Source organism: Physella acuta, unplaced genomic scaffold (assembly GCF_028476545.2).
Source record: "Physella acuta isolate Inbredline_101_S28 unplaced genomic scaffold, ASM2847654v3 ptg000187l, whole genome shotgun sequence".
NCBI classification, from domain to species: Eukaryota; Metazoa; Mollusca; class Gastropoda; family Physidae; genus Physella; species Physella acuta.
Genome location: NW_026731706.1, coordinates 518160 through 541800, shown reverse-complemented (window position 1 = coordinate 541800; position 23641 = coordinate 518160). Strand labels below are relative to the sequence as shown.

Genomic DNA, 23641 nt, shown 5'->3' with positions numbered 1-23641 from the left:
CAATAAGTAAATGATAAAATAAAAATAAAACAAATTATTGTCTCGAGTTCGAACCCTGGGCAGATGAGGCTCGATAGCTGTGGACAGCCACTCTTTTAGGTGAGACAACTCAAAATCAAACAACTGCTATCTTGTAGTTTGTTCTTGGTTGGATAAAGGCTATGTAAGCAAATCCAAAAAGAAAAGAAGGCTGAAATCAGAGTCAACGGCCTATATGGCGCATAACAAAGGAGAGAATCCCTTCCAACATTAAAAAGTAAGAACGAAAAAGAAGAAGAAAGCTTGTTATAGTTTTTATTTTAAAGAAACTGACTTCCATATTTTGTTATTAAATTGATTCCGAAACATTTTCAGATTACTTGTAATTAAAAAGTCATCTATCGGATATAACACAAAGAACTGTTACTTTCACAAACAAAAAAATCTAACTTTCATATAAAGAAAAATAATTTTCCCATTGAGTAAATTTCTTACTTGTAGGAATGTATTGTCAGATGGTAGAGTGTACTAATCGTTATCCGAAAGTCTCCAGTTCAGATCCTGGGCTTGAATCTGTAAGACGTCCTTGAGTCCACCCAGCTACGATGGGTACCCAACTCATGTAGAAAGTAAAAGCGTCTGGGCATAGTGCTGACCACACTATCCCTTCATATGCTGAGTTCACTGAAACAGGTAAACTCTACTTGACCTTTTCTATCAACCCCTTTCCATTAACACCACGCCCCTTTACCCTCACAACCCCACACACACACTCGGAACGTTACACATTTCGCCACTGAAACTATTGGGAAATATACCAAATAGAAATCCCATCATCCAAGAGAAACTATAACACAATCTCTTTATTTAAAAAAAAAATCAAATTGAGTCATGACATAACTGAGCAGGATTTATATATCATACATTTTTCTCCGGGATGGGGGGGGGGGGGGCACTTCCAATAGACACAGTACATTATTTTCCTTATAATTTTTATGTCATTCACCATAGAGAGTGGTAGGTGTAAGCTGGCTAAACTTGCCTGAACGAACAGCATGAAATAACTGATAACCTTATAGTTTTATTCTAGACCAACGTTCATTTACTCCGTGACAGTTGCTCTACCCGTCAGGAGTGTGTACGATCCGACTATGACACACTGACCAGCTTTTGTGTGTTGTATATTTTGTCTCTTGTTCTATTATTAACAACACTATAGAATGTAAGTGATTTGAGTGTATAAGTATAAGTGATACTTGCGAGAATGTATGTAATGATGGCGTGTTTATGTGCGATATGTGCGTGTATGTATGTAATGATAGTGTATATGTGTAAGAGATATGTGCGTGTATGTATGTAATGATGGCGTGTATATGTGTGATATGTACGTGTATGTATGTAATGATGTCGTTTACATGTGTAATTGATACATGCGTGAATGTATGTAATGATGACGTGTGTGATATGTGCGTGTATGTATGTAATTATGGCGTTTACATGTGTAAGAAATATGTTCGTGTATGTACATGTATGCAATGATGGCGTGTAGGCCTACCTGTGTAAGTAATATGTTCGGGTATGTATGAAATGATGGCGTGTACATGTGTAATATGCTCGTGTATGTATGCAATGATGTGTACTTGTGTAAGTGATATGTGCGTGTATGTATTTAAGTTAAAGCGTGTATAAGTATATGTAAATGATATGTTCGTGTAGGTATAAATGTTGAGATATGTATGTATGTATGTATGTCAGAGATATGTGACTGTATGTCATTGTTGGTGTTCATCTGTGTAAGTGATATGTGCGTCTTAAGTGCATACTGAGAAGTATGTGCCCCCCCCCCCCCACACACACACACACACAACGCTAGAGCAATGCCGGAAACAAACACTGGTTACATGTGTTACGTAAGGCTGGGCAGCTATACTTCCTTGTGTTCAGAGTTTCTTCCAGGCATCTCTTCGGGGGGGGGGGGGGATTTTTTTACCGCCCCCCCCCCCCCCGAACGAAACGAAATTTATATAATTTATATAGAAAATATATACTTTTAACTGTGTCCGCCTCCCCCCCCCCCCCACCCCGAAGAAAGTTTACCGCCCCCCCCCCCCCCCGAAGATTTCAAGCCCCCCCCCCCCCCCCCCCCCCCCCGGAGAAAAAAGTCTGGAAGAAACACTGCTTGTGTTATTAATGGCTGGTAAAGCATCTGACAAAATGTGCAGGAAGAAAGAAATTACATACGTCGTAATACTAAATCTAGATCTAGATCTAGATCTAGATCTAATTTTATCAGGTTTTAACTCCTGGGGAAAAAAAATGTACACACATGTAGGACATATTTTTCCAACGCGTGCATTTCCTAGCTCAAAAAATTTAATGTAGTCAAAGTAATGAGAACAGACCCAAGGAGGTGTAAAAAGTCGAGTTTGTCAAAATCTCGAGTTTCGATTTTTTTTTTTTTTTGCACGATTACAATACTTTCTCCAGACTAGTCTACTAGATCTAGAATCTAGATCTAGATATCTGATCTAGCTAGATCAACACGATCATATCATAGAACTTCCCGATAAAAAAAAATAAAGTGAGTGACTCCCCTTGCAAAATTTACATTGTTGAAAACATAAACAGCTTTTGCTCATTCTAGCTACAGCTGGTGACTTCAGACAAGATTCTTGCTGAGTATTGTTCAAGTAGAAAGAAAGAAATCTATATTTAATTATTTAATCAATCAGTTATTTTAATTTGGATAAATATTCACGGCTTAGGCCTATTATTTAATTTAGGGTTTAATCTTCGAATGATTGCTGATGTCAGTGAGATGAATTAAATGAATAGTGATGATTGATTGTTCAAATTGTTGACGCGTTCAAGTGACAGTTTAATAAGTCACAATGAAAGAGTAGGCCATTAAAAAAGGAAAGAGACTGAGAGAGTAGAGTAGTAGATCTAGATCTAATCTAGATCTAGATTCTAGGCCTAACTTGGAGAGAAAGTTACATTACGAAACGATCTGTGTGTCACTCATTAAATTTAAAAAAAAAAAAAAAAACAACATAGAACATAGATTGTCATAGATTCTAGAAAATTAATAGATCTAGAATCTAGTAATAATTGGACACCAGCGAGAAAAGTCTCAAAGGTATTTGAGAGGTGTATAAATTCATTAAAAAATCATGCACAGCGTATTTACAATTAATATGGTTATAAAATCCTGCCTGTCTGGTTTTTTTCGGACTTTACTAAAGATTGGATGTATTTGATGTTTATAATATTTTCGGTAACTAAATAAAAATTAAAAAAAAAGCAAAAACAATTTGGTTTTCACGTGTAATTGCGACATAAACATGGCATCCTGCTATTGGATAGGCTGCCATAGATTTTATTGTACACATTGTAAGCTAAAAATAGAAAACTAGGTCATGGGGTTTTAAATTTGCATTGTTATTTAAAAACTTGATCTGCAAAGTTTTGTAAACAAATAGTTATCGATTACTAAGTTACTGTACAGCCAATCAATATTTGTCTTACGAAAGTGAAACATCCGGTTATAACTTAGGCTTGATGAAAATAAATAGAAATGTAGCCTTAAACTCAACAAATTATTTTCAAGTTCTCTGGATTTGCAACTTTTATAGCATTTATTCTAAGAATATAAAATTTCTAAATTAATTTTAGGCTTAAGTTTTTATTTTTTATTTTTTTTTACGGTCTAAATCTAAAAAAACACGTTTTTATTCCATGACAACAACATTATGGAAGGAATCTCGTCAACTCGCTCGCCTCCATTAATAGACTCGATATTTATTATTATTTATTGATGAGTTAGAATTCTAGACCTATGTCCTAGTCCTAGACTGAATAATATAATAGATAATTACTAAAATTAGGCCTAGATATCACTAAAAAGTCTAGAGATCTAGATCTATAATTAGAAATTATACGCCTAGCTTTAAGTTAGAAGTCAAATAAATGAAATATAGAATCTGGAAGACCCGTTCATTTGTTCAAAGTTGGATTTTAAAAAAAACTCTCAGTCAGTTTTAAAAATATTTATTATTTAGGCCTAATAACTAATAGGATAATGGCTGGCTAATTTAATAATACAACAATACATAATTTTTAATAGGGCCTAATGTCCTCATAGTCCATATGTTTTTAAAGTTTTTAGAATCTTAACTACTAAACTAGATCTAGATCTATGCCCAATCTAGGGCTTAGAGATCATATAAAATTTAAATTTAGTTACTTAGACTATAGACCTACTATACTATAATTATAATAAGTCGTTTAATTCCTTTAATTTATCTTTATGTCTTTTACAGCATGTAGGCCTATTTACTATGTAGGCCTACATTTTTACTTTCTCGTATAGAGAAAGTCTTGTAATCGTCCAAAAAAAAAATATTTACAAATCTCGACGTTTTACACCTCACTGATAAGGAAAAACATAATTTTGCAATCTTGTCCGTATGTCTGTGTGTCTGTCTGTCTGTGTGTAAACACGATAACTTGAGTACCGTTACAGCTAGGTTGATGAAATTTCATATATAAGTATTTTATCAAAATCGTAGATCCCTATCAACTTTTGAGCGATTTCCAATAACCGGAAGTGGTACTTTTTCCACTTTGAATTTTTCAAAAGCCTCTAACTTGAGTACTATTTCAGATAGATAAATGAAATTTCTCATATAAGTAAAAGATCTAATTTTCTACCTTCTGTCAAATTTTGAGTAATTTCCGTTGACCGGAAGTACCAATTTACGCTATTTTCGATTTCTCAAAAAACGCATGTAAATTTATAAAGTACTAATAATATTGTGCACTATTATGCACATTTTGTTTTGGCGTTCGCTTGGTGCGCAGTTCTTTTTTCTATGAGATTCTATTCTATTTTTAAAAGTTTAAGTAATTAAAAATCATGTCTATATTCCAAGTTATATAAGAATATTCGAGAAAGTTCAGGGGAGATCACTCCCGGTTTATTTTTCATAATTTTAAAATATTAACATTAGTCATTTGACATTATATTTATTACAATTTCATTTAGTTTTAGGGCCTAGCCTAGATCTACTAAGTAATACGTGAGATATTAGGCACTCTTAGGATACACACAGTCTCAGTAAGTAAAGCAGATGATTATTTCTGATTTAGTTTAGGCCTTAGAGGTCATTTATGATGTTCACATAGGAGTGGATGCATGTGGACTGGAGGGGGGAGGGGGTCGTGTCCATGTTGACATCCACATGTTGAATTTAACATCATAGTACTAACATTTTAAAAACACATTATGATACTTGATCTTGCATGTAAAAAGTAAAATTATGATGACAGTTCTCGTGTTTAAAAAAAACCCATTTATACCTACACTGGGGTCATCTTTATCATAAGGGGCGTCTTAATTTTTAAAACTATTTTTACCTTCTTCTCTCCTCAACATCACGCAGCATCGCAAAAAGTCAAAACACAACCCCCTAAAATGATGTCACTCCTCCCCCTATGTCATCTCTCAAGACTATTTTGTTTTTTAAAACTGCAATTTTTTAAAATACAATATGTACTGGCCTCAGTCAACGTTGAGTAGGCCTGGATTGATCAATGTATTTAAATTTATAACAACTTTTTTTTATTAATGTCAAGCAATGGCTTGAATTCAGTTTACTACATTATTGCAAAAACACTTCATCACACTTTTTGAAACCCATCTCCCCACTCGCATCACATTTCACATATCCGAACTTCCACACTGGAGGGTGACACTATTTATGGAAAATCCCTTTTAATTTTAGTGAGAAATGAGTTAAACAGGAATTACTGTCATGAGCCTGAGTAGAACTAGCAACTTATTAATTCATCTTATAAATGTTAAAATTAATTATTTAAGTACTTGCAGCAGAAGAGAATAACACTTTCAGACATTTTTTCCCCGATCGCACACAAAAAGTGTTTAATACATTGTTAGCGAAAAGATAAAAAAACAAATGGTAGCTGCAGTGAGGTTAATGTAATTAGTAATAAAACAGATAGTATTAGTTACCTCACAAGTTAAAGACAGTTACAAGTACTATGGACGTTTCGACCCAAGGTCTTCGTCAGCACACAACAGTGTGATTACAGATTAGACAAATAAAGACAAACAGTAACACATTTTTTGACTTAGCTCGAGCTAAGTCAAAAAATGTGTTACTGTTTGTCTTTATTTGTCTAATCTGTAATCACACTGTTGTGTGCTGACGAAGACCTTGGGTCGAAACGTCCATAGTACTTGTAACTGTCTTTAACTTGTGAGGTAACTAATACTATCTGTTTTATTACTATTTAATACATTGTTTGAGTTTTTGTTTTTTAATCGGAATAAATATTAAAATAAATCATATAATTATACTTTGACATTTTAAACAATAATTTTTCTTCTAGTTTGTAATTTTAATTTTTGGGCCAATTTATATACTAGCCAAAAATATCACATTTGTATATCAGTTGATAGGCACACAATACATGTTCTTGAAATATTAAGTTGGTAGTAAGTTTTGAGAAGTCAACTAACTTAATTTTTGAGGTGGAGGTCCCCATGGGTGTGGTGTGTGTGTGTGTGGGGGGGGGGGGGTGTTCTAAAACTTTTGTGTCCAAAACTTTTGTTTTCATAAATGGATAAAAAGTAGACAATTAAAATATTTGTGAGCATAGGAATTTCTTAACAACAGTATTAGTTACAGTTTTTGGTAGCAGGCAGTATTAGTTTCTAATGGAATGTTAGTGAACTGTAAAATCAATCCAATTTTACTAGCTCTTAACTTAGCCTTAATCATCATTATTGGTTATTTCCACTCAAAGAATATGCAAGTAATCAAATAATAAAGAGCCTCTGTAGCCTGACCTTCTCAGTCTAATCTACCGCCCACCCAAACTTTATTACACATGTATGTACTTAAATGAGTGCAGCTGATGATATTTATAACTCTTGTTATTGTCTTTATCTTCATTGATAACCACCTTAATTTAGGTACCCTCCAGATAAAACCCCTTAACCTCGTCTACAGTGACGGGGCAAGTTTATTTATAGTCAGACATGCTTTAAAGAAAAGTCGTCCGCAAATGTTGACATACACATCCCAATCAGCCCAAATGCCAATAACCTAGATTGTATTGCTACCAGTACTTGAGTTGTTGAGGTCAAGAACAGAACAAGTTGTCAAAGCTTTTGTGTCACTGGCCTGTTTATGTTGAGATAACCCAGCCTAGGACTATATAAGCCTAGTCTGACTTGTCTCCCTTCACTATCTCCCCAGAGCAGCAGAGTAGCAGCAGCTAAGCAGGACATTCTCACACTTGTCATTTGAGTTGCTCCTCGTGTTTGACACTTGTCATTTGAGTTGCTTCTCTTGTTTGACACTTGTCATTTGAGTTGCTCCTCGTGTTTGACACTTGTCGTTTGAGTTGCTCCTCGTGTTTGACACTTGTCATTTGAGTTGCTCCTCGTGTTTGACATTTGTCATTTGAGTTGCTCCTAGTGCCAGGTCAGAAGATGAATCCAGCTGCCCCATTGGTGATTGTTTGCTCTCTGCTTCTACTTTGTGAGATAGCTGAGCCGTCCCCGCCAGAGAGTCTAAAGCTAGTCAGTGTGGTAAGTGATGGCCAATTTTTTAAGGACGTAAACAAGTGTTATTTACAGCAATCTAAAAAATTTCACTAGTCGGTAAGTGATGGTCAGCTTTTTTAGGATTTAAACAAGCGTTATTTACGACAAACTAAAAAATTCCCTAGTTAGTGTGTTAAGTGATGTCCAGTTTTTTTAGGATTTAAACAAGTGTTATTTACAACAAACTAAACATCATGATTTATTACTTTCTGTATACATCTTATTTGTTTATTACAAACTTTTATGTTAAGCTTGTGGTATAGAATTGACTGTGCTTAAGAAAAGAATTAGTAGAAATGCTGTAATGAAGGTTATATTAAGGACTAAGACTCTTTAGTTTTAATTTCAATAGTCATGATTCTCATTCAAAGTTATGTATCGTTTGCATTTCTTTTGTCAAAAATATAGTTATTTAAAATTATATTTCTAAAATTTAATTCGATTGAAAACTTTAAGCAAGTACAAATAAGTGTATTGATTTTGAATTACTAATTTGAGTAGCATGGTAAAGTTGTACATGTGTAGGGTTAAATCACATGTGAACAACAGCTTGAAGCTGTTGCTTCAGTTTTTTTAAAGTACATATTTGTTCTTGTTTTTTGTTTTCTAATGTCCATATTTGTTCTTGTTTTTTGTTTTCTAATGTCCATATTTGTTCTTGTTTTTTTGTTTTCTAATGTCCATATTTGTTCTTGTTTTTTTGTTTTCTAATGTCCATATTTGTTCTTGTTTTTTGTTTTCTAATGTCCATATTTGTTGTTGTTTTTTTGTTTTCTAATGTCCATATTTGTTCTTGTTTTTTTGTTTTCTAATGTCCATATTTGTTCTTGTTTTTTTGTTTTCTAATGTCCATATTTGTTCTTGTTTTTTTGTTTTCTAATGTCCATATTTGTTCTTGTTTTTTGTTTTCTAATATCCATATTTGTTCTTGTTTTTTTGTTTTCTAATGTCCATATTTGTTCTTGTTTTTTGTTTTCTAATGTCCATATTTGTTCTTGTTTTTTGTTTTCTAATGTCCATATTTGTTCTTTTTTTATGTTTTCTAATGTCCATATTTGTTCTTGTTTTTTGTTTTCTAATGTCCATATTTGTTCTTGTTTTTTGTTTTCTAATGTCCATATTTGTTCTTGTTTTTTGTTTTCTAATGTCCATATTTGTTCTTGTTTTTTTGTTTTCTAATGTCCATATTTGTTCTTGTTTTTTTGTTTTCTAATGTCCATATTTGTTCTTGTTTTTTTGTTTTCTAATGTCCATATTTGTTCTTGTTTTTTTGTTTTCTAATGTCCATATTTGTTCTTGTTTTTTGTTTTCTAATGTCCATATTTGTTCTTGTTTTTTGTTTTCTAATGTCCATATCTGTTCTTGTTTTTTGTTTTCTAATGTCCATATTTGTTCTTGTTTTCTAATGTCCATATTTATTCTTGTTTTTTGTTTTCTAATTTGTGTATTAGTTTCAGCTTGATTTTTGTTTACAATACCCACACAATGTGGTAGAAAGAAAGAAATGTGTTTATAAATACTTGATTTCCTCTCATTCATACTTCACACACCCAATGTATGGCACATACACCCAATGTATGGCACATACACCCAATGTATACCCAAAAAAAAAATAACAAAACAACATGTGTGTTTATAAATGTAAATTTCTTCTCATCCACACTCCATCATAAAGTTATCAAGCATTGTTTTGGTATGTCCTAATTATCGTTAACCCTGTCTGTCTCATGATAATGGCTGTGTGTACACAAGGCTTATCTCATGTGTAGGTAGGTGGTATGTAGACCAGGTAATGAGATAACTGACCTTTGTTTTTGTTTTCGTTCTCCAGCTTTATCGTCATGGTGACCGTAGCCCAGTGTCTATTTACCCATTGGACATCAACCAAGTGGCCAATGCCTGGCCAGATGGTCTTGGATGGCTAACTAATGTAAGCTCATTACATGCGGTCATTAATCTTTATGTTGGTTTAATGGAAGAAAAGAATATTTTATGTTTATCTAATGTAAGCTCATTACATGCTGTCATTAATCTTTATGTTGGTTTAAAGGAAGAAAAGAATATTTTATGTTTATCTAATGTAAGCTCATCACATGCTGTCATTAATCTTTATGTTGGTTTAATGGAAGAAAAGAATATTTTATGTTTATCTAATGTAAGCTCATTACATGCTGTCATTAATCTTTATGTTGGTTTAAAGGAAGAAAAGAATATTTTATGTTTATCTAATGTAAGCTCATTACATGCTGTCATTAATCTTTATTTTGGTTTAAAGGAAGAAAAGAATATTTTATGTTTATCTAATGTAAGCTCATTACATGCTGTCATTAATCTTTAATTTGGTTTAAAGGAAGAAAATAATATTTTATGTTTATCTAATGTAAGCTCGTTACATGCTGTCATTAATCTTTATTTTGGTTTAAAGGAAGAAAAGAATATTTTATGTTTATCTAATGTAAGCTCATTACATGCGGTCATTAATCTTTATTTTGGTTTAAAGGAAGAAAAGAATATTTTATGTTTATCTAATGTAAGCTCATTACATGCGGTCATTAATCTTTATTTTGGTTTAAAGGAAGAAAAGAATATTTTATGTTTATCTAATGTAAGCTCATTACATGCTGTCATTAATCTTTATGTTGGTTTAATGGAAGAAAAGAATATTTTATGTTTATCTAATGTAAGCTCATTACATGCTATCATTAATCTTTATGTTGGTTTAAAGGAAGAAAAGAATATTTTATGTTTATCTAATGTAAGCTCATTACATGCTGTCATTTATCTTTATTTTGGTTTAAAGGAAGAAAAGAATATTTTATGTTTATCTAATGTAAGCTCATTACATGCTGTCATTAATCTTTATGTTTGTTTAAAGGAAGAAAAGAATATTTTATGTTTATCTAATGTAAGCTCATTACATGCTGTCATTAATCTTTATTTTGGTTTAAAAGAAGAAAAGAATATTTTATGTTTATCTAATGTAAGCTCATTACATGCTGTCATTAATCTTTATGTTTGTTTAAAGGAAGAAAAGAATATTTTATGTTTATCTAATGTAAGCTCATTACATGCTGTCATTAATCTTTATTTTGGTTTAAAGGAAGAAAAGAATATTTTATGTTTATCTAATGTAAGCTCATTACATGCTGTCATTAATCTTTAATTTGGTTTAAAGGAAGAAAATAATATTTTATGTTTATCTAATGTAAGCTCGTTACATGCTGTCATTAATCTTTATTTTGGTTTAAAGGAAGAAAAGAATATTTTATGTTTATCTAATGTAAGCTCATTACATGCGGTCATTAATCTTTATTTTGGTTTAAAGGAAGAAAAGAATATTTTATGTTTATCTAATGTAAGCTCATTACATGCGGTCATTAATCTTTATTTTGGTTTAAAGGAAGAAAAGAATATTTTATGTTTATCTAATGTAAGCTCATTACATGCTGTCATTAATCTTTATTTTAGTTTAATGGAAGAAAAGAATATTTTATGTTTATCTAATGTAAGCTCATTACATGCTGTCATTAATCTTTAATTTGGTTTGAAGGAAGAAAAGAATATTTTATGTTTGTCTAATGTAAGCTCATTACATGATGTCCTTAATCTTTAATTTGGTTTAAAGGAAGAAAAGAATATTTTATGTTTATCTAATGTAAGCTCATTACATGCTGTCATTAATCTTTAATTTGGTTTAAAGGAAGAAAAGAATATTTTATGTTTATCTAATGTAAGCTCATTACATGCTGTCATTAATCTTTATTTTAGTTTAAAGGAAGAAAAGAATATTTTATGTTTATCTAATGTAAGCTCATTACATGCTGTCATTAATCTTTATGTTGGTTTAAAGGAAGAAAAGAATATTTTATGTTTATCTAATGTAAGCTCATTACATGCTGTCATTAATCTTTAATTTGGTTTAAAGGAAGAAAAGAATATTTTATGTTTATCTAATGTAAGCTCATTACATGCGGTCATTAATCTTTAATTTGGTTTAAAGGAAGAAAAGAATATTTTATGTTTGTCTAATGTAAGCTCATTACATGCTGTCATTAATCTTTAATTTGGTTTAAAGGAAGAAAAGAATATTTTATGTTTATCTAATGTAAGCTCATTACATGCTGTCATTAATCTTTATTTTGGTTTAAAAGAAGAAAAAAAAATTGTGTGTTTACCTAATTATAATGAATGTAAATAGTCTGTTTTATGTTTACATAATTGTAATGTATGTAAATAGTGTATTTTATATTTACATAATTATTATGTATGTAAATAGTCTTTTTTTATGTTTACATAATTATATATGTCTATCGCTCTAACACTAGGCCACACAGTCCCATTTTACATAATTATAATAAATGTAAATATTCTTTTAATTGAAGGTGGGTAAAGTTCAACAATATGAACTAGGACAATATCTGAAACAACGTTATGATGGTTTTATAAACACATCATACTACCATCATGATGAGGTAAGTCATCAATTTAATATTGTAGTGTAGATTTTTATCATACACACACAAAAAGATCTCTTTAAAAATACTTTTTGCGATGATCCATTTCCCCCCCCCCCCCCCCCCCCCCAACTTCCATCAGTTATATTGATGGATGAGTGAATATATTTTAGAATGGTAATAGTTTTCCTTTACTAAATGGTTTATTCTGTTAGACTAAATTCTTGATCAATCATTGCAAAATCTTGACATGTAAGTATAAATTTAAAAAAAAACCATTGTTGTTTCCTTTACTACAAATAATGTAATGCGTAAAATAAAGTATATGTTCCTATCTATACAAACATTCATTCACTACTGTTTTATCTTCATTACAAATAACCAAGCCTAATACTTACACAAAATTCAAATCTTTTACTACTAGAATACCCTTGACTATTTCTTATTGCTACCTAGATTTAAGTATAACAAAATGATTGACAGAGCCAAATATAAAATTGAATGTATCACATATTATTCAGATGCATGCTTCTTACATCACAGTATATGATTAGTTGTTCCCCAGACCCTAACATTACACTGAATGTTCCCCTAACATCACACTGAATGTTCCCCAGACCCTAACATCACACTGAATGTTCCCCTAACATCACACTGAATGTTCCCCAGACCCTAACATCAAACTGAATGTTCCCCAAACCCTAACATCACCCTGAATGTTCCCCTAACATCACACTGAATGTTCCCCTAATATCACACTGAATGTTCCCCTAACATCACACTGAATGTTCCCCTAACATCACACTGAATGTTTCCCTAACATCACACTGAATGTTCCCCAGATCCAGGTCCAGTCCTCTGGTGTAGAGAGATGCCTGATGTCTGCCTCTAGCAACTTGGCTGGACTTTACCCCCCTCAGGACGGCCAGATCTGGAACCCTGACATTCTCTGGCAGCCCATCCCAGTCCAGACCCTCCCCACCACAATGGATAATGTAAGCCTTCTTTCTTCAGCCACAATGGATAATGTAAGCCTTCTTTCTTCAGCCACAATGGATAATGTAAGCCTTCTTTCTTCAGCCACAATGGATAATGTAAGCCTTCTTTCTTCAGCCACAGTAGTTCTATTGTTGTCTTATCCCCACCACAATGGATAATGTAAGCCTTCTTTCTTCAGCCACAGTAGTTCTATTGTTGTCTTATCCCCACCACAATGGATAATGTAAGCCTTCTTTCTTCAGCCACAATGGATAATGTAAGCCTTCTTTCTTCAGCCACAATGGATAATGTAAGCCTTCTTTCTTCAGCCACAGTAGTTCTATTGTTGTCTTATCCCCACCACAATGGATAATGTAAGCCTTCTTTCTTCAGCCACAGTGGTTCTATTGTTGTCAAATATTCCCTACTAGCCGACCCGCAGTGTGTCATACACGGCTATTTGTTTTTTCTACTTTTCAGTAATTCATAATTTGTGAATTCGACAGTACCAATGCTGCCACTGAAAATATTTGCTTTAAAACACTAAACCCCCATTCCGCCCCCCCCCCCCCCCCCGTGAAAGCAGCCTCCTCTTAGTTACCTCCTCTAAGTTTAAAATAGTTTCAAACTGAATTATCTGCCCCTAATTGCCGTCACCAAACCCGGCCTTACGATTGTTTTGTAAACATTTAGCGTGAACTACAACTCACCTGACCATGTGAGGGGGGTGGGGGGGGGGGATGGTAAGCAATAGAGAGGAAGAGAGGGGACTGCAAGGCTCGCGCTTGCAGCTTGTTTTCTTATGTCTCCCAGAAGAGAATTATATATAGATAGATAGATAGTCAGTTTTGACCAAATTTGACAACCCTTGTTTACTAAATACAAAATCTCCACTGTGTGTTCACACAATCATTGAACTCGGCACAGTCCTGACATTAAAATGTTGCTAGAGTACAGAGAATCATTCATGTCTAGTCACTCGTACATCCCTGCTTGTGTAAACATGCTCACAGAACCTGTTACATTCATTGCACTGAAGACCCTGAATGAATAATGAATGACGTCAATAAATCATCATTTGATGACAGCTACACATTATCTCATATAGGGACACACGTTACCTTGTTTTTTTTATCTTTTGGTTTACCATATTGTAGCTTATTTCATATACACTATATGTTAAACATGATTTTCACGTAAAATAATGAAATATTGACTTTTTTAACCAAGCTTTTGGGTCACTATGTTTAATGTTTTATACAAGTATGGGTAAAACTTATGTCTGTTTTCCTACTGCTTTATTACAATTTTCTTTTGCACGTAACTTTAATTAAGTCAAAAGACAATCTGTCAATTTTTCTGCTGAAAATTATGCATGTATTAGTTCTTCAAGATGCGTTTTAGTTCTCAAACTTTAAATCTTAGGACTATTGTAAAAAATTATATTTTTTCTCCCATTCTATTCTGGTTGTTACTAGTGAGTGAACTTAATTAAAAGCATGTATCTATGTGTTATCAGTGTTATGTAATATTTAAGAAACAAAAGTTCTTGTTTTATCAGCATTTGTTGTTACAATCTAAGCTATTTGTGCTGTGTATCATTCTTGGTTTTTAGTTGTTTGTTAGTTAAGTCTCTGATGGCACTGGAAGTTAGAATTTTTATTTTGGATACTAGTAAGACTCAACCCTTTAACACTTTCTTAGAAAAATATGTTAGGTGTAACTAATTTAGTCACCAACTAATTTAGTCACCCACTTGCATGTCAGCTGTAACTAATTTAGTCACCAACTAATTTAGTCACCAACTTGTATGTCATGTGTAACTAATTTAGTCACGCACTTGCATGTCAGGTGTAACTAATTTAGTCACCAACTAATTTAGTCACCCACTTACATGTCAGTTGTAACTAATTTAGTCACCAACTAATTTAGTCACCAACTTGTATGTCATGTGTAACTAATTTAGTCACCCACTTGCATGTCAGCTGTAACTAATTTAGTCACCAACTAATTTAGTCACCCACTTGCATGTCAGGTGTAACTAATTTAGTCACCAACTAATTTTGTCACCCACTTGCATGTCAGGTCTAACTAATTTAGTCACCCACTTGCATGTCAGCTGTAACTAATTTAGTCACCCACTTGCATGTCAGCTGTATATAATTTAGTCACCAACTTTTATGCCAGCTGTAACTAATTTAGTCACCAACTTCTGTGTCTGTACAGAAACTGGCCCAAGGAGCGCCATGTCCAAGATATGACCAATTAGTGCAGGAGGTCCTCAACTCTCCAGCCATTCAAAAAGAAGAACAGGAAAATAAGGTGGTGTTTTATGTTAGTCACTGGGCACCTTAGTATTTTTATTCCCTGTTGGTGACTTGCTACTGTTGTACTTTTAATGTAGTTTTTTAAAATAATTTTGGTGCCTCGTAAATGCGTTATTTTTGTTCCTGCTCGTACACTATATCTGAGAAAAAATTGTTGAAAGATGTTGTGATCCACTGTTTGTTACCCACTGTTTGTTACCCACTGTTTGTTACCCACTGTTTGTTACCCACTGTTTGTTACCCACTGTTTGTTACCCACTGTTTGTTACCCACTGTTTGTTACCCACTGTTTGTTACCCACTGTTTGTTACCCACTGTTTGTTACCCACTGTTTGTTGCCCACTGTTTGTTACCCACTGTTTGTTACCCACTGTTTGTTACCCACTGTTTGTTACCCACTGTTTGTTACCCACTGTTTGTTACCCACTGCTTGTTTGATCTTGCAGGCCTTCTATGACATGGTGGAGAAAAACACAGGAGTCCCGAAGGAAAGTATTAAGGACATCTGGAGTGTTGGGGATACCCTGGTCTGTGAGGTAGGTCTTTGTTGGGTGGTAGGTCTTTGTTGGGTGGTAGGTCTTTGTTGGGTGGTAGGTTTTTGTTGGGTGGTAGGTTTTTGTTGGGTGGTAGGCTACACTGTTCTGTGAGGTAGGTCTTTGTTGGGTGGTAGGCTACACTGTTCTGTGAGGTAGGTCTTTGTTGGGTGGTAGGGTACACTGGTCTGTGAGGTAGGTCTTTGTTGGGTGGTAGGTTTTTGTTGGGTGGTAGGCTACACTGTTGTGTGAGGTAGGTCTTTGTTTCATGTGAGTGGTAGGGTACACTGTTCTGTGAGGTAGGTCTTTGTTTCATGTGGGTGGTAAGGTACACTGTTCTGTGAAGTAGGTCTTTGTTTCATGTGGGTGGTAGGGTACACTGTTCTGTGAGGTAGGTCTTTGTTGGGTGGTAGGGTACACTGATCTGTGAGGTAGGTCTTTGTTGGGTGGTAGGTCTTTGTTGGGTGGTAGGTTTTTGTTGGGTGGTAGGCTACACTGTTCTGTGAGGTAGGTCTTTGTTTCATGTGAGTGGTAGGGTACACTGTTCTGTGAGGTAGGTCTTTGTTTCATGTGGGTGGTAAGGTACACTGTTCTGTGAAGTAGGTCTTTGTTTCATGTGGGTGGTAGGGTACACTGTTCTGTGAGGTAGGTCTTTGTTTCATGTGGGTGGTAGGGTACACTGTTCTGTGAGGTAGGTCACATTGTGTTTATCTCATGCGCAGCGTGCTCACAATCTGACCTGGAATGCCTGGGCCCAACAGCCTGGTGTGTGGGAGAAGATGCAGCAGTTGAACACCCTCAGCTTTGACCTGGTAACCTACAACAACGAGATGGCCAAACTGAAAGGAGGTTTGTGTCAATTGTGTTTGTCTCTTCTTGTAACCTTCTCCTAGCGGCCAAACTGAAAGGAGGTTTGTGTTTAACATCTTTATTTGTGTTTGTCTCTTAACGGCCAAACTGAAAGGAGGTTTGTGTTTAACATCTTCATTTATGTTTGTCTCATAGCAGCCAAACTGAAAGGAGGTTTGTGTTTAACATCTTTATTTGTGTTTGTCTCTTAACGGCCAAACTGAAAGGAGGTTTGTGTTTAACATCTTCATTTATGTTTGTCTCATAGCAGCCAAACTGAAAGGAGGTTTGTGTTTAACATCTTCATTTGTGTTTGTCTCGTAGCGGCCAAACTAAAAGGAGGTTTGTGTTTAACATCTACAGTTGTGTTTTTCTCCTTCTCATAGCGGCCAAACTGAAAGGAGGTTTGTTTTTAACATCTTGATTTGTGTTTGTCACTTCTTGTAATGTTCTCATAGCGGCCAAACTGAAAGGAGGTTTGTGTTTAAAATCTACAGTTGTGTTTGTCTCTTCTTGTAGCCTTCTCATAGCCGCCAAACTGAAAGGAGGTTTGTGTTTAAAATCTATAGTTGTGTTTGTCTCCGCATGTAACCTTCTCATTAGTGTGGACTTGATTACCAGCTGAGTTCGGTTGGAATTAGGAAATGTTGAAGTGTGAGTTTTATCTTGTTTCTATTTAAACTGGGCAGGGATGGCAAGCCTTGAGTTAGCTCTTTTAGGTTTTATTTATATCAGGATTGGTTAGTTATAAATTTCATTTGCAGAAGATGAAACAGCAATTGGCTTTTAAAAATAGAAATCTGCATTCTTTAAGTTAATTATGACAAGGAACTTGAGCTGCATAATTTTGTTGTATAACATGGTTGAGTTGATGATAAATTGCGGATGGAATTGACTGTAAGAATTGATGGGGTGAACCAGATGTTTTAAAGACAGTGTTATAAAATGTGATTTCCCTACCTACACAGGCCCTCTAGCCAATATTTTAAAATGTGATCCTGTGTGATTTCCCTAACTACACAGCCCTCAATATTTTAAAATGTGATCTTGTGTGATTTCCCTAACTACACAGGTCCTCTACTGAAAGAAATAATCGCCAACATGCAAAATGCTGCAACACAAACCCTACCCAAGTTTTATATGTACTCTGCTGTAAGTACTTGTACAATATTTCTTAGTTTAAGTACATGAGCGCTCTACTGTAAATCTAAGCAGGATATTTCTTGACGTAATGTTTGTTTTTGTTATCTAATTTAATGTAAGATTACATTAATGATTCTTACTGTGATAGTAAATTGTAAAGCATCCCACTTGACAGGTTATCTAGGGCCTAATTGTTAGGCCAGCTGCTACTCTTAGAAAACCTGTCTCACTATATCTCTTGTAAAGAGAATTTTGAATGTGTTGGGTGAATCAGACTGAAAGTTATAGGAGTAAATACGACTATTAGAGAATTGTAAACTGTGTTATGTATCTATTATATTTTGTGTTCAAAATATTTTGTGTTGAAAAGAGAACAATGAATAGCTTAAAATATCTACTAATGTACTTAAAGAAACCTGAATATCTAAATATATCTATGAAAGTATTTATAGACACCTTAATTTGTATAGATATCTATGACTGTATTTATAGAAGCCTGAATGTGTATAGATATCTATGACTGTATTTATAGAAGCCTGAATGTGTATAGATATCTATGACTGTATTTATAGAAACCTGTATGTGTATAGATAACTATGACTATTTATAGAAGCCTGAATGTGTAACATGAGCATTCTGTCCCCAGCATGATACGACCGTAGCTGCGCTCCTCTCTGCCCTACATGTGTTTGACCGCCACGCCCCGACGTACAGGGCGCTGGTCATGGTTGAGTTGCATCAGATCCAGGATGTCTATGGCGTTAAGATTTTCTACAGGAACGACACGACTAGAGATCCTTATGAGCTGGTGGTACCAGGTCAGTCTGTAGATCATTCTGTAGGTCAGACTGTAGGTCTGTAGGTCATTCTGTAGGTCAGTAGGTCATGTGGGTAGAGGGGTTTATTATGACACCACTAGAGATCCTTATGACCTGATTGTCCCATGTTAGTCTGTAGGTCACGTGGGTTGAGTGGTTTATCTTGAGCCACCAACTTTGGTTTAATAAAATGTCATTTTACATGTAAAAACAATAGGAGATCATATTCAATACTGTTTTTTCAAAGTATAGTAACCTGGCTTTAATCATAACCTAGCCTTAAGCTGCAGTACAACTGATACAAATTCAATAGGAATAGGAAACACAGTTAAAACTATAAAGAGAAAATGTTATTGGTATGCCAGTCATACAAGTTGCTCTCACCTCTAGATTTCCATCTGATATGGGTTGCACCTGAAATCATAGAACTAACTTTCTTAATTTGTCCCCTCCACCCCCTCCCCTCCCCCACAGGTTGCCAGTCCCCATGTAAGCTAGATGATCTGATCACCCTAACAAAGGACACAGTCCCTGTGGACTGGGACGCTGAATGTAAGGCCCAGACATCAGTGGCTGCATCAGGTGCACTTACACCAGGTACGTCCAGGTGTACTACAGCGTCTTGTTTGTGTGCACCTTCTTGTTTTGTTGTTTCATCAACTTAATGAAATAAAGCAAGTAGTACAGTGTTTATGTTGTGTAGGTTGGGAGCTGACACACATACAACTGTTATGTTGTCTCTGGCCTGTAGGCCTGAAGATATCTGGCCACCAGTGTAGTTGGCCAGCTATATAGTTGGCCACCAGTGTAGTTGGCCAGCTATATAGTTGGCCACCAGTGTAGTTGGCCAGCTATATAGTTGGCCACCAGTGTAGTTGGCCAGCTATATAGTTGGCCACCACTATACAAATTAGTCATTAGTTTAGTTAGCCTGTGGTAAATGGTTGCCAGTATATAGTTGTTGGCCAGCCATATAACGGCCACCTGTAAAGTTGTTTGGCAGCCAATTCTAGTAGCCACAAAGATACACTTCACCAACATCTTGTAACTAACAATATTTTTAGAGTGGTTTGTCAGTATCATTTCAAACCAGTGGAAACATTATTGTAACATTGCTGCCAAAATTGATCAGACCTCTTTTCAGTGGCATTTTACATATGTAGTCTGTCTTGGCTCAAAACAGCCATGCTGTAATTAACTGAGCCTATTGTAATATTTTTAAAATAACATCTTGCTGTGTCATTGTTTTTTTCTGCTTAGCTGTGATTATCCTAAACTTGATCCTTTCCTTATGGATGTAAACAAGGGTACAGTTTTGAAACCAAATAATTTCCTTCTGCTGCTACTCACAATCAGCTTCAGTCTTTTTTGCTACAGTTTATATTTTACGTACACATTATAAACTAAAAAAATATAAAATTATATAATCTATGTATAAAGTTGTGTTTTTAATCAACTCTGTTGTATGCCCATTTTAAGATTTAAATGAAAGAATTCTTTTTTTAACTGTTCCTGTGTGCTCCTGCGCTACTGCCTTCTTTACAAATTCCAGTAGGAATAAATACCCACAACTTCCAAAACGATATCCCATGTAAACTCAACAAGTTCGTACTCAGCATCTTTTGTCCTATTTACTAGCTTAACAAGCTTGTTATGTAGAATTTATTCCAACGCAATAAGAGCAGCTTTGCAATGTGGACAACAATTTTTTTTGCCTAAACAACTGATGTTATATTGGCAAAGGGAAATAACCAGTAACTCAAGCTCTTTGACCCAATAAGATATTTTAACTGGGATAAGCAAAACTTAGTTAGCTTCACTTCTGAGTATGCATTTTAATATTTGTTATATTATCTTTACCAAATGGCATTATAAGTATAAAAACTGGGCATGGGTACGTAAACTGAATTGCAATAAAAGGTTTTGGAAGTTTTATTTAACTAGCACTAACTAGCCAAATGTTTAGGCTTAAAGTCACCATCAAGGTTTTGGAAGTTTTATTTAACTAGCACTAACCAGCCAAATGTTTAGGATTAAAGTCACCATCATGGTTTTGTAAGTTTTATTCAACTAGCACTAACTAGCTTAATTGTTCAGGGTTAATAAACTTTGTATCACCATCCAAAAGATAAGTTTAATGGAAGGTTTTGTAAGTTTTATTCAACTAGCACTAACTAGCTTAATTGTTCAGGGTTAATGAACTTTGTGCCACCTTCCAAAAGATAATTGCACTGGTAGGAAGTTTAAATTTACTAGCAGTAACTAGCTGAATGTGTAGAGTTAGTGTCGCCATCAAGATTTTGGAAGTTTTATTTAGCTAGTACAAACTAGCTGACATGGTGTGCTGCTTTTCAAATTGCTTTTTTTTTTCTATTTCCAACACGTATTCACATTGACTTCAGTTCAATTAAAATTGAAACTACTCAGATAATCATCCTTACAATTGTCATAAACTTGATAAAACTAATTGAATGAAATTAACTGCAGTATTGATTTCTTTGATAATGAGCTTGACCATTTAAATTTTACTTTCACTGAGCATAAATCATTTGTTTTTCAGAAATTTCTCATAAGAATATTTTTGTTTGATATTTTTACTAACAAATTGTTTAGTTTATAGTTTTACAATTTGAAACATAAATCGTAGCTCATCCATCATTTACCATATTGAGATATGTGAATTGAACACCACTGTTGAATTTGTTGTATTTACTGCGATGCCAACTTCTAACAACACAAATTTCTATTTTTAGCCTCCTGGATTGCCCTGAGTGTAGGCATCTGTATCTGTGTCATCATCGCAGTGGCGCTGGTTGTCATGGTGATCAGGCTCAAGAGGAGGCAGGCTGGAGTCTACTCCAAGCTTTGACCAAGTTTGTTAGAGCCTCATTGAATCCACTCACATCCTGATGTTAATTTATTTGCTCCAGTCCATTGTTGGTTTAAAAAAAATCTAATTTTAATCTAGTGACAAGATAGTCCCACCCACTATCAAAATCAATCCCACTTTATGTACAAATTGAAGTGATGTTTTTTTTTGTTACATTTCGTTTTTTTTTTTTAACAAACAAAAAAAATCCCCAAGTCCTTACATCAAGAGAATGTTTGGCTTGTTTTGGTTTTCAGTTGAGTTGAAGAAAAGTTATAAAAATCTGGTATGTTAATGTTTTTGTTTCATTGTTTTTATAAATTGTTTAAGTAAATGCCACTTAAAATAATCAATTGTATAAATGATTCTCCGGTCTTCCAAATAGATTTAGCCTACAGTTAGTAGCTAGTCTAGTTTCAACTGTTAGAACAATAGGTGATTATGTACTCATATTTTAGTTAAGTAAAACTGTTCTGTAGTTGTTTCATAAGATCTAAGTCAGAACAAAAGATGTTCTATGATGATAAAAGAGCATGCTTGCTCTAAGTTGTTTTGTTATTGTATTTAATTTTAAATCAAATGATGGATATTATTTTTTAATGTTATCAATTCACAAAAAAATGTTTTTTTTAAATATAAAAAGCCAGCCAAATTATGTAGTCTAAGTCAGCTATGTTATATTATAAACAGATTTCATTTTTCTTACAACCAATCTGCTTATGTTCTTGTAACTGTTGGGTGGGGGTACTTTTATTAACATTTCCCTTCATCTGTGATAATTTCAAGCTTGTTGTAGATTTGTACTCATTCTCAACACTACACTGTACTACACTCATACTCACATACAACACTCCTACACATACCCTGACTGCTGTCCTACTCTTAACACTGTCCTACCCTCAACACTGTCCTACCCTGAACACTTTCCTACCCTGACTACTGTCCTACCCTGACTACTGTCCTACCCTGACTACTGTCCTACCCTGACTACTGTCCTACCCTGACTACTGTCCTACCCTGACTACTGTCCTACCCTGAACACTTTCCTACCCTGACTACTGTCCTACCCTGACTACTGTCCTACCCTGACTACTGTCCTACCCTGACTACTGTCCTACCCTGACTACTGTCCTACCCTGACTACTGTCCTACCCTGACTACTGTCCTATTCTCAACACTTTTATTACTTTCCAAACCATAGTTTGGTCTAACAGCCTATTGACCATATGATAATTTGAACCAAACAGTGCTTGAAGCCAGTTGATTTGCAATAATTCATCTATGGAGAATTCAATTGATAAAAATAAAATAAGATTTACAAACAAGTTTGTACTTCCTCGACTATGCCTTATTGTAAACTATTGTTATCTTAGCTAACAAGTTAAAACATGGTAGGTTCTAAACATTTTTTTTCTCTTCAAACTTTTAAATATTAACTAATGACGACGCCACTAATTCCAATATTTTATTTTTTTAACATTAAAGACAAATATAAAAATATTTTATTTATTGGTTGGTAAACTTTTGTTTAGTTGTTTCTAGCTCCCTCTGATAATCAAATATTTGTAAAATATCAGTTTTTTTTTACCATTTAGCTCATACACACGCTCTGGTCCAGGTAATGCCTTGTGTGCCAATAAATAATTTTATAGATAATATTTTGTTTTAAAACTAAACCAAATGTTTGAAACAGGGTTTTCTTCTCCTTAAATTCTGGTCATTAACTTTAAACTGTTAATTATGTTCTTTTTATTTTGATGTAACATTGGTGTCCTATTGGAAATGTTTTTTTTTGTTACATTTTCTTTGATTCATGTTTTTATTTTCTAGTGTAGGCTTATTGTTTCTTTTATTATGAATAAAACAAACATATTTTTGCAATTAATTTTTTTTCATTAAATTTATGTTATTAATTTTAGTGGAAAAACAATTTTATTTAAAACTGGAATTGTATAAATTCTGAAGTAAAAAAATCTGCCTCAAGATATCTGCACATTTCTTGTTTAGTTGATTGAAATTAATTAAAGCTTAGTTATTTATAATATTTGACTTGAT

The 23641-nt window shown here is 34.1% G+C and overlaps 1 protein-coding gene across 3 annotated transcripts; it reads left to right on the top strand.

Moving 5' to 3' along the window:
- Positions 1 to 2585: 2585 nt before the first annotated feature.
- On the top strand, positions 2586 to 22993 carry LOC131936793 (lysosomal acid phosphatase). Of its 3 annotated transcripts, none has more exons than XM_059293868.1 (13): positions 2600 to 2669; positions 5027 to 5098; positions 7266 to 7600; positions 9447 to 9545; positions 11998 to 12087; positions 12912 to 13064; positions 15274 to 15369; positions 15821 to 15910; positions 16630 to 16756; positions 17829 to 17908; positions 18546 to 18717; positions 19192 to 19314; positions 21471 to 22993. In XM_059293868.1, the coding sequence occupies exons 3-13, from the start codon at positions 7502 to 7504 to the stop codon at positions 21584 to 21586; spliced, it is 1245 nt and encodes a 414-aa protein (XP_059149851.1). In that variant the 5' UTR covers positions 2600 to 2669; positions 5027 to 5098; positions 7266 to 7501; the 3' UTR covers positions 21587 to 22993. The 3 variants fall into 3 exon arrangements, with proteins under 3 accessions (XP_059149853.1, XP_059149851.1, XP_059149852.1); XM_059293869.1 differs by having other exon boundaries at positions 2651 to 2669; positions 5033 to 5098; XM_059293870.1 differs by lacking the exon at positions 5027 to 5098 and having other exon boundaries at positions 2586 to 2669.
- The last annotated feature ends 648 nt before the right edge of the window (positions 22994 to 23641 follow it).

Coding starts and splice junctions, on each gene's coding strand:
- LOC131936793 (XM_059293870.1), top strand. CDS start 7,502: ATGAATCCAGCTGCCCCATTGGTGATTGTTTGCTCTCTGCTTCTACTT. Junction 18,718..19,191: donor TTATGAGCTGGTGGTACCAG/GTCAGTCTGTAG, acceptor CCTCCCCCACAG/GTTGCCAGTCCCCATGTAAG. Junction 19,315..21,470: donor ATCAGGTGCACTTACACCAG/GTACGTCCAGGT, acceptor TTCTATTTTTAG/CCTCCTGGATTGCCCTGAGT.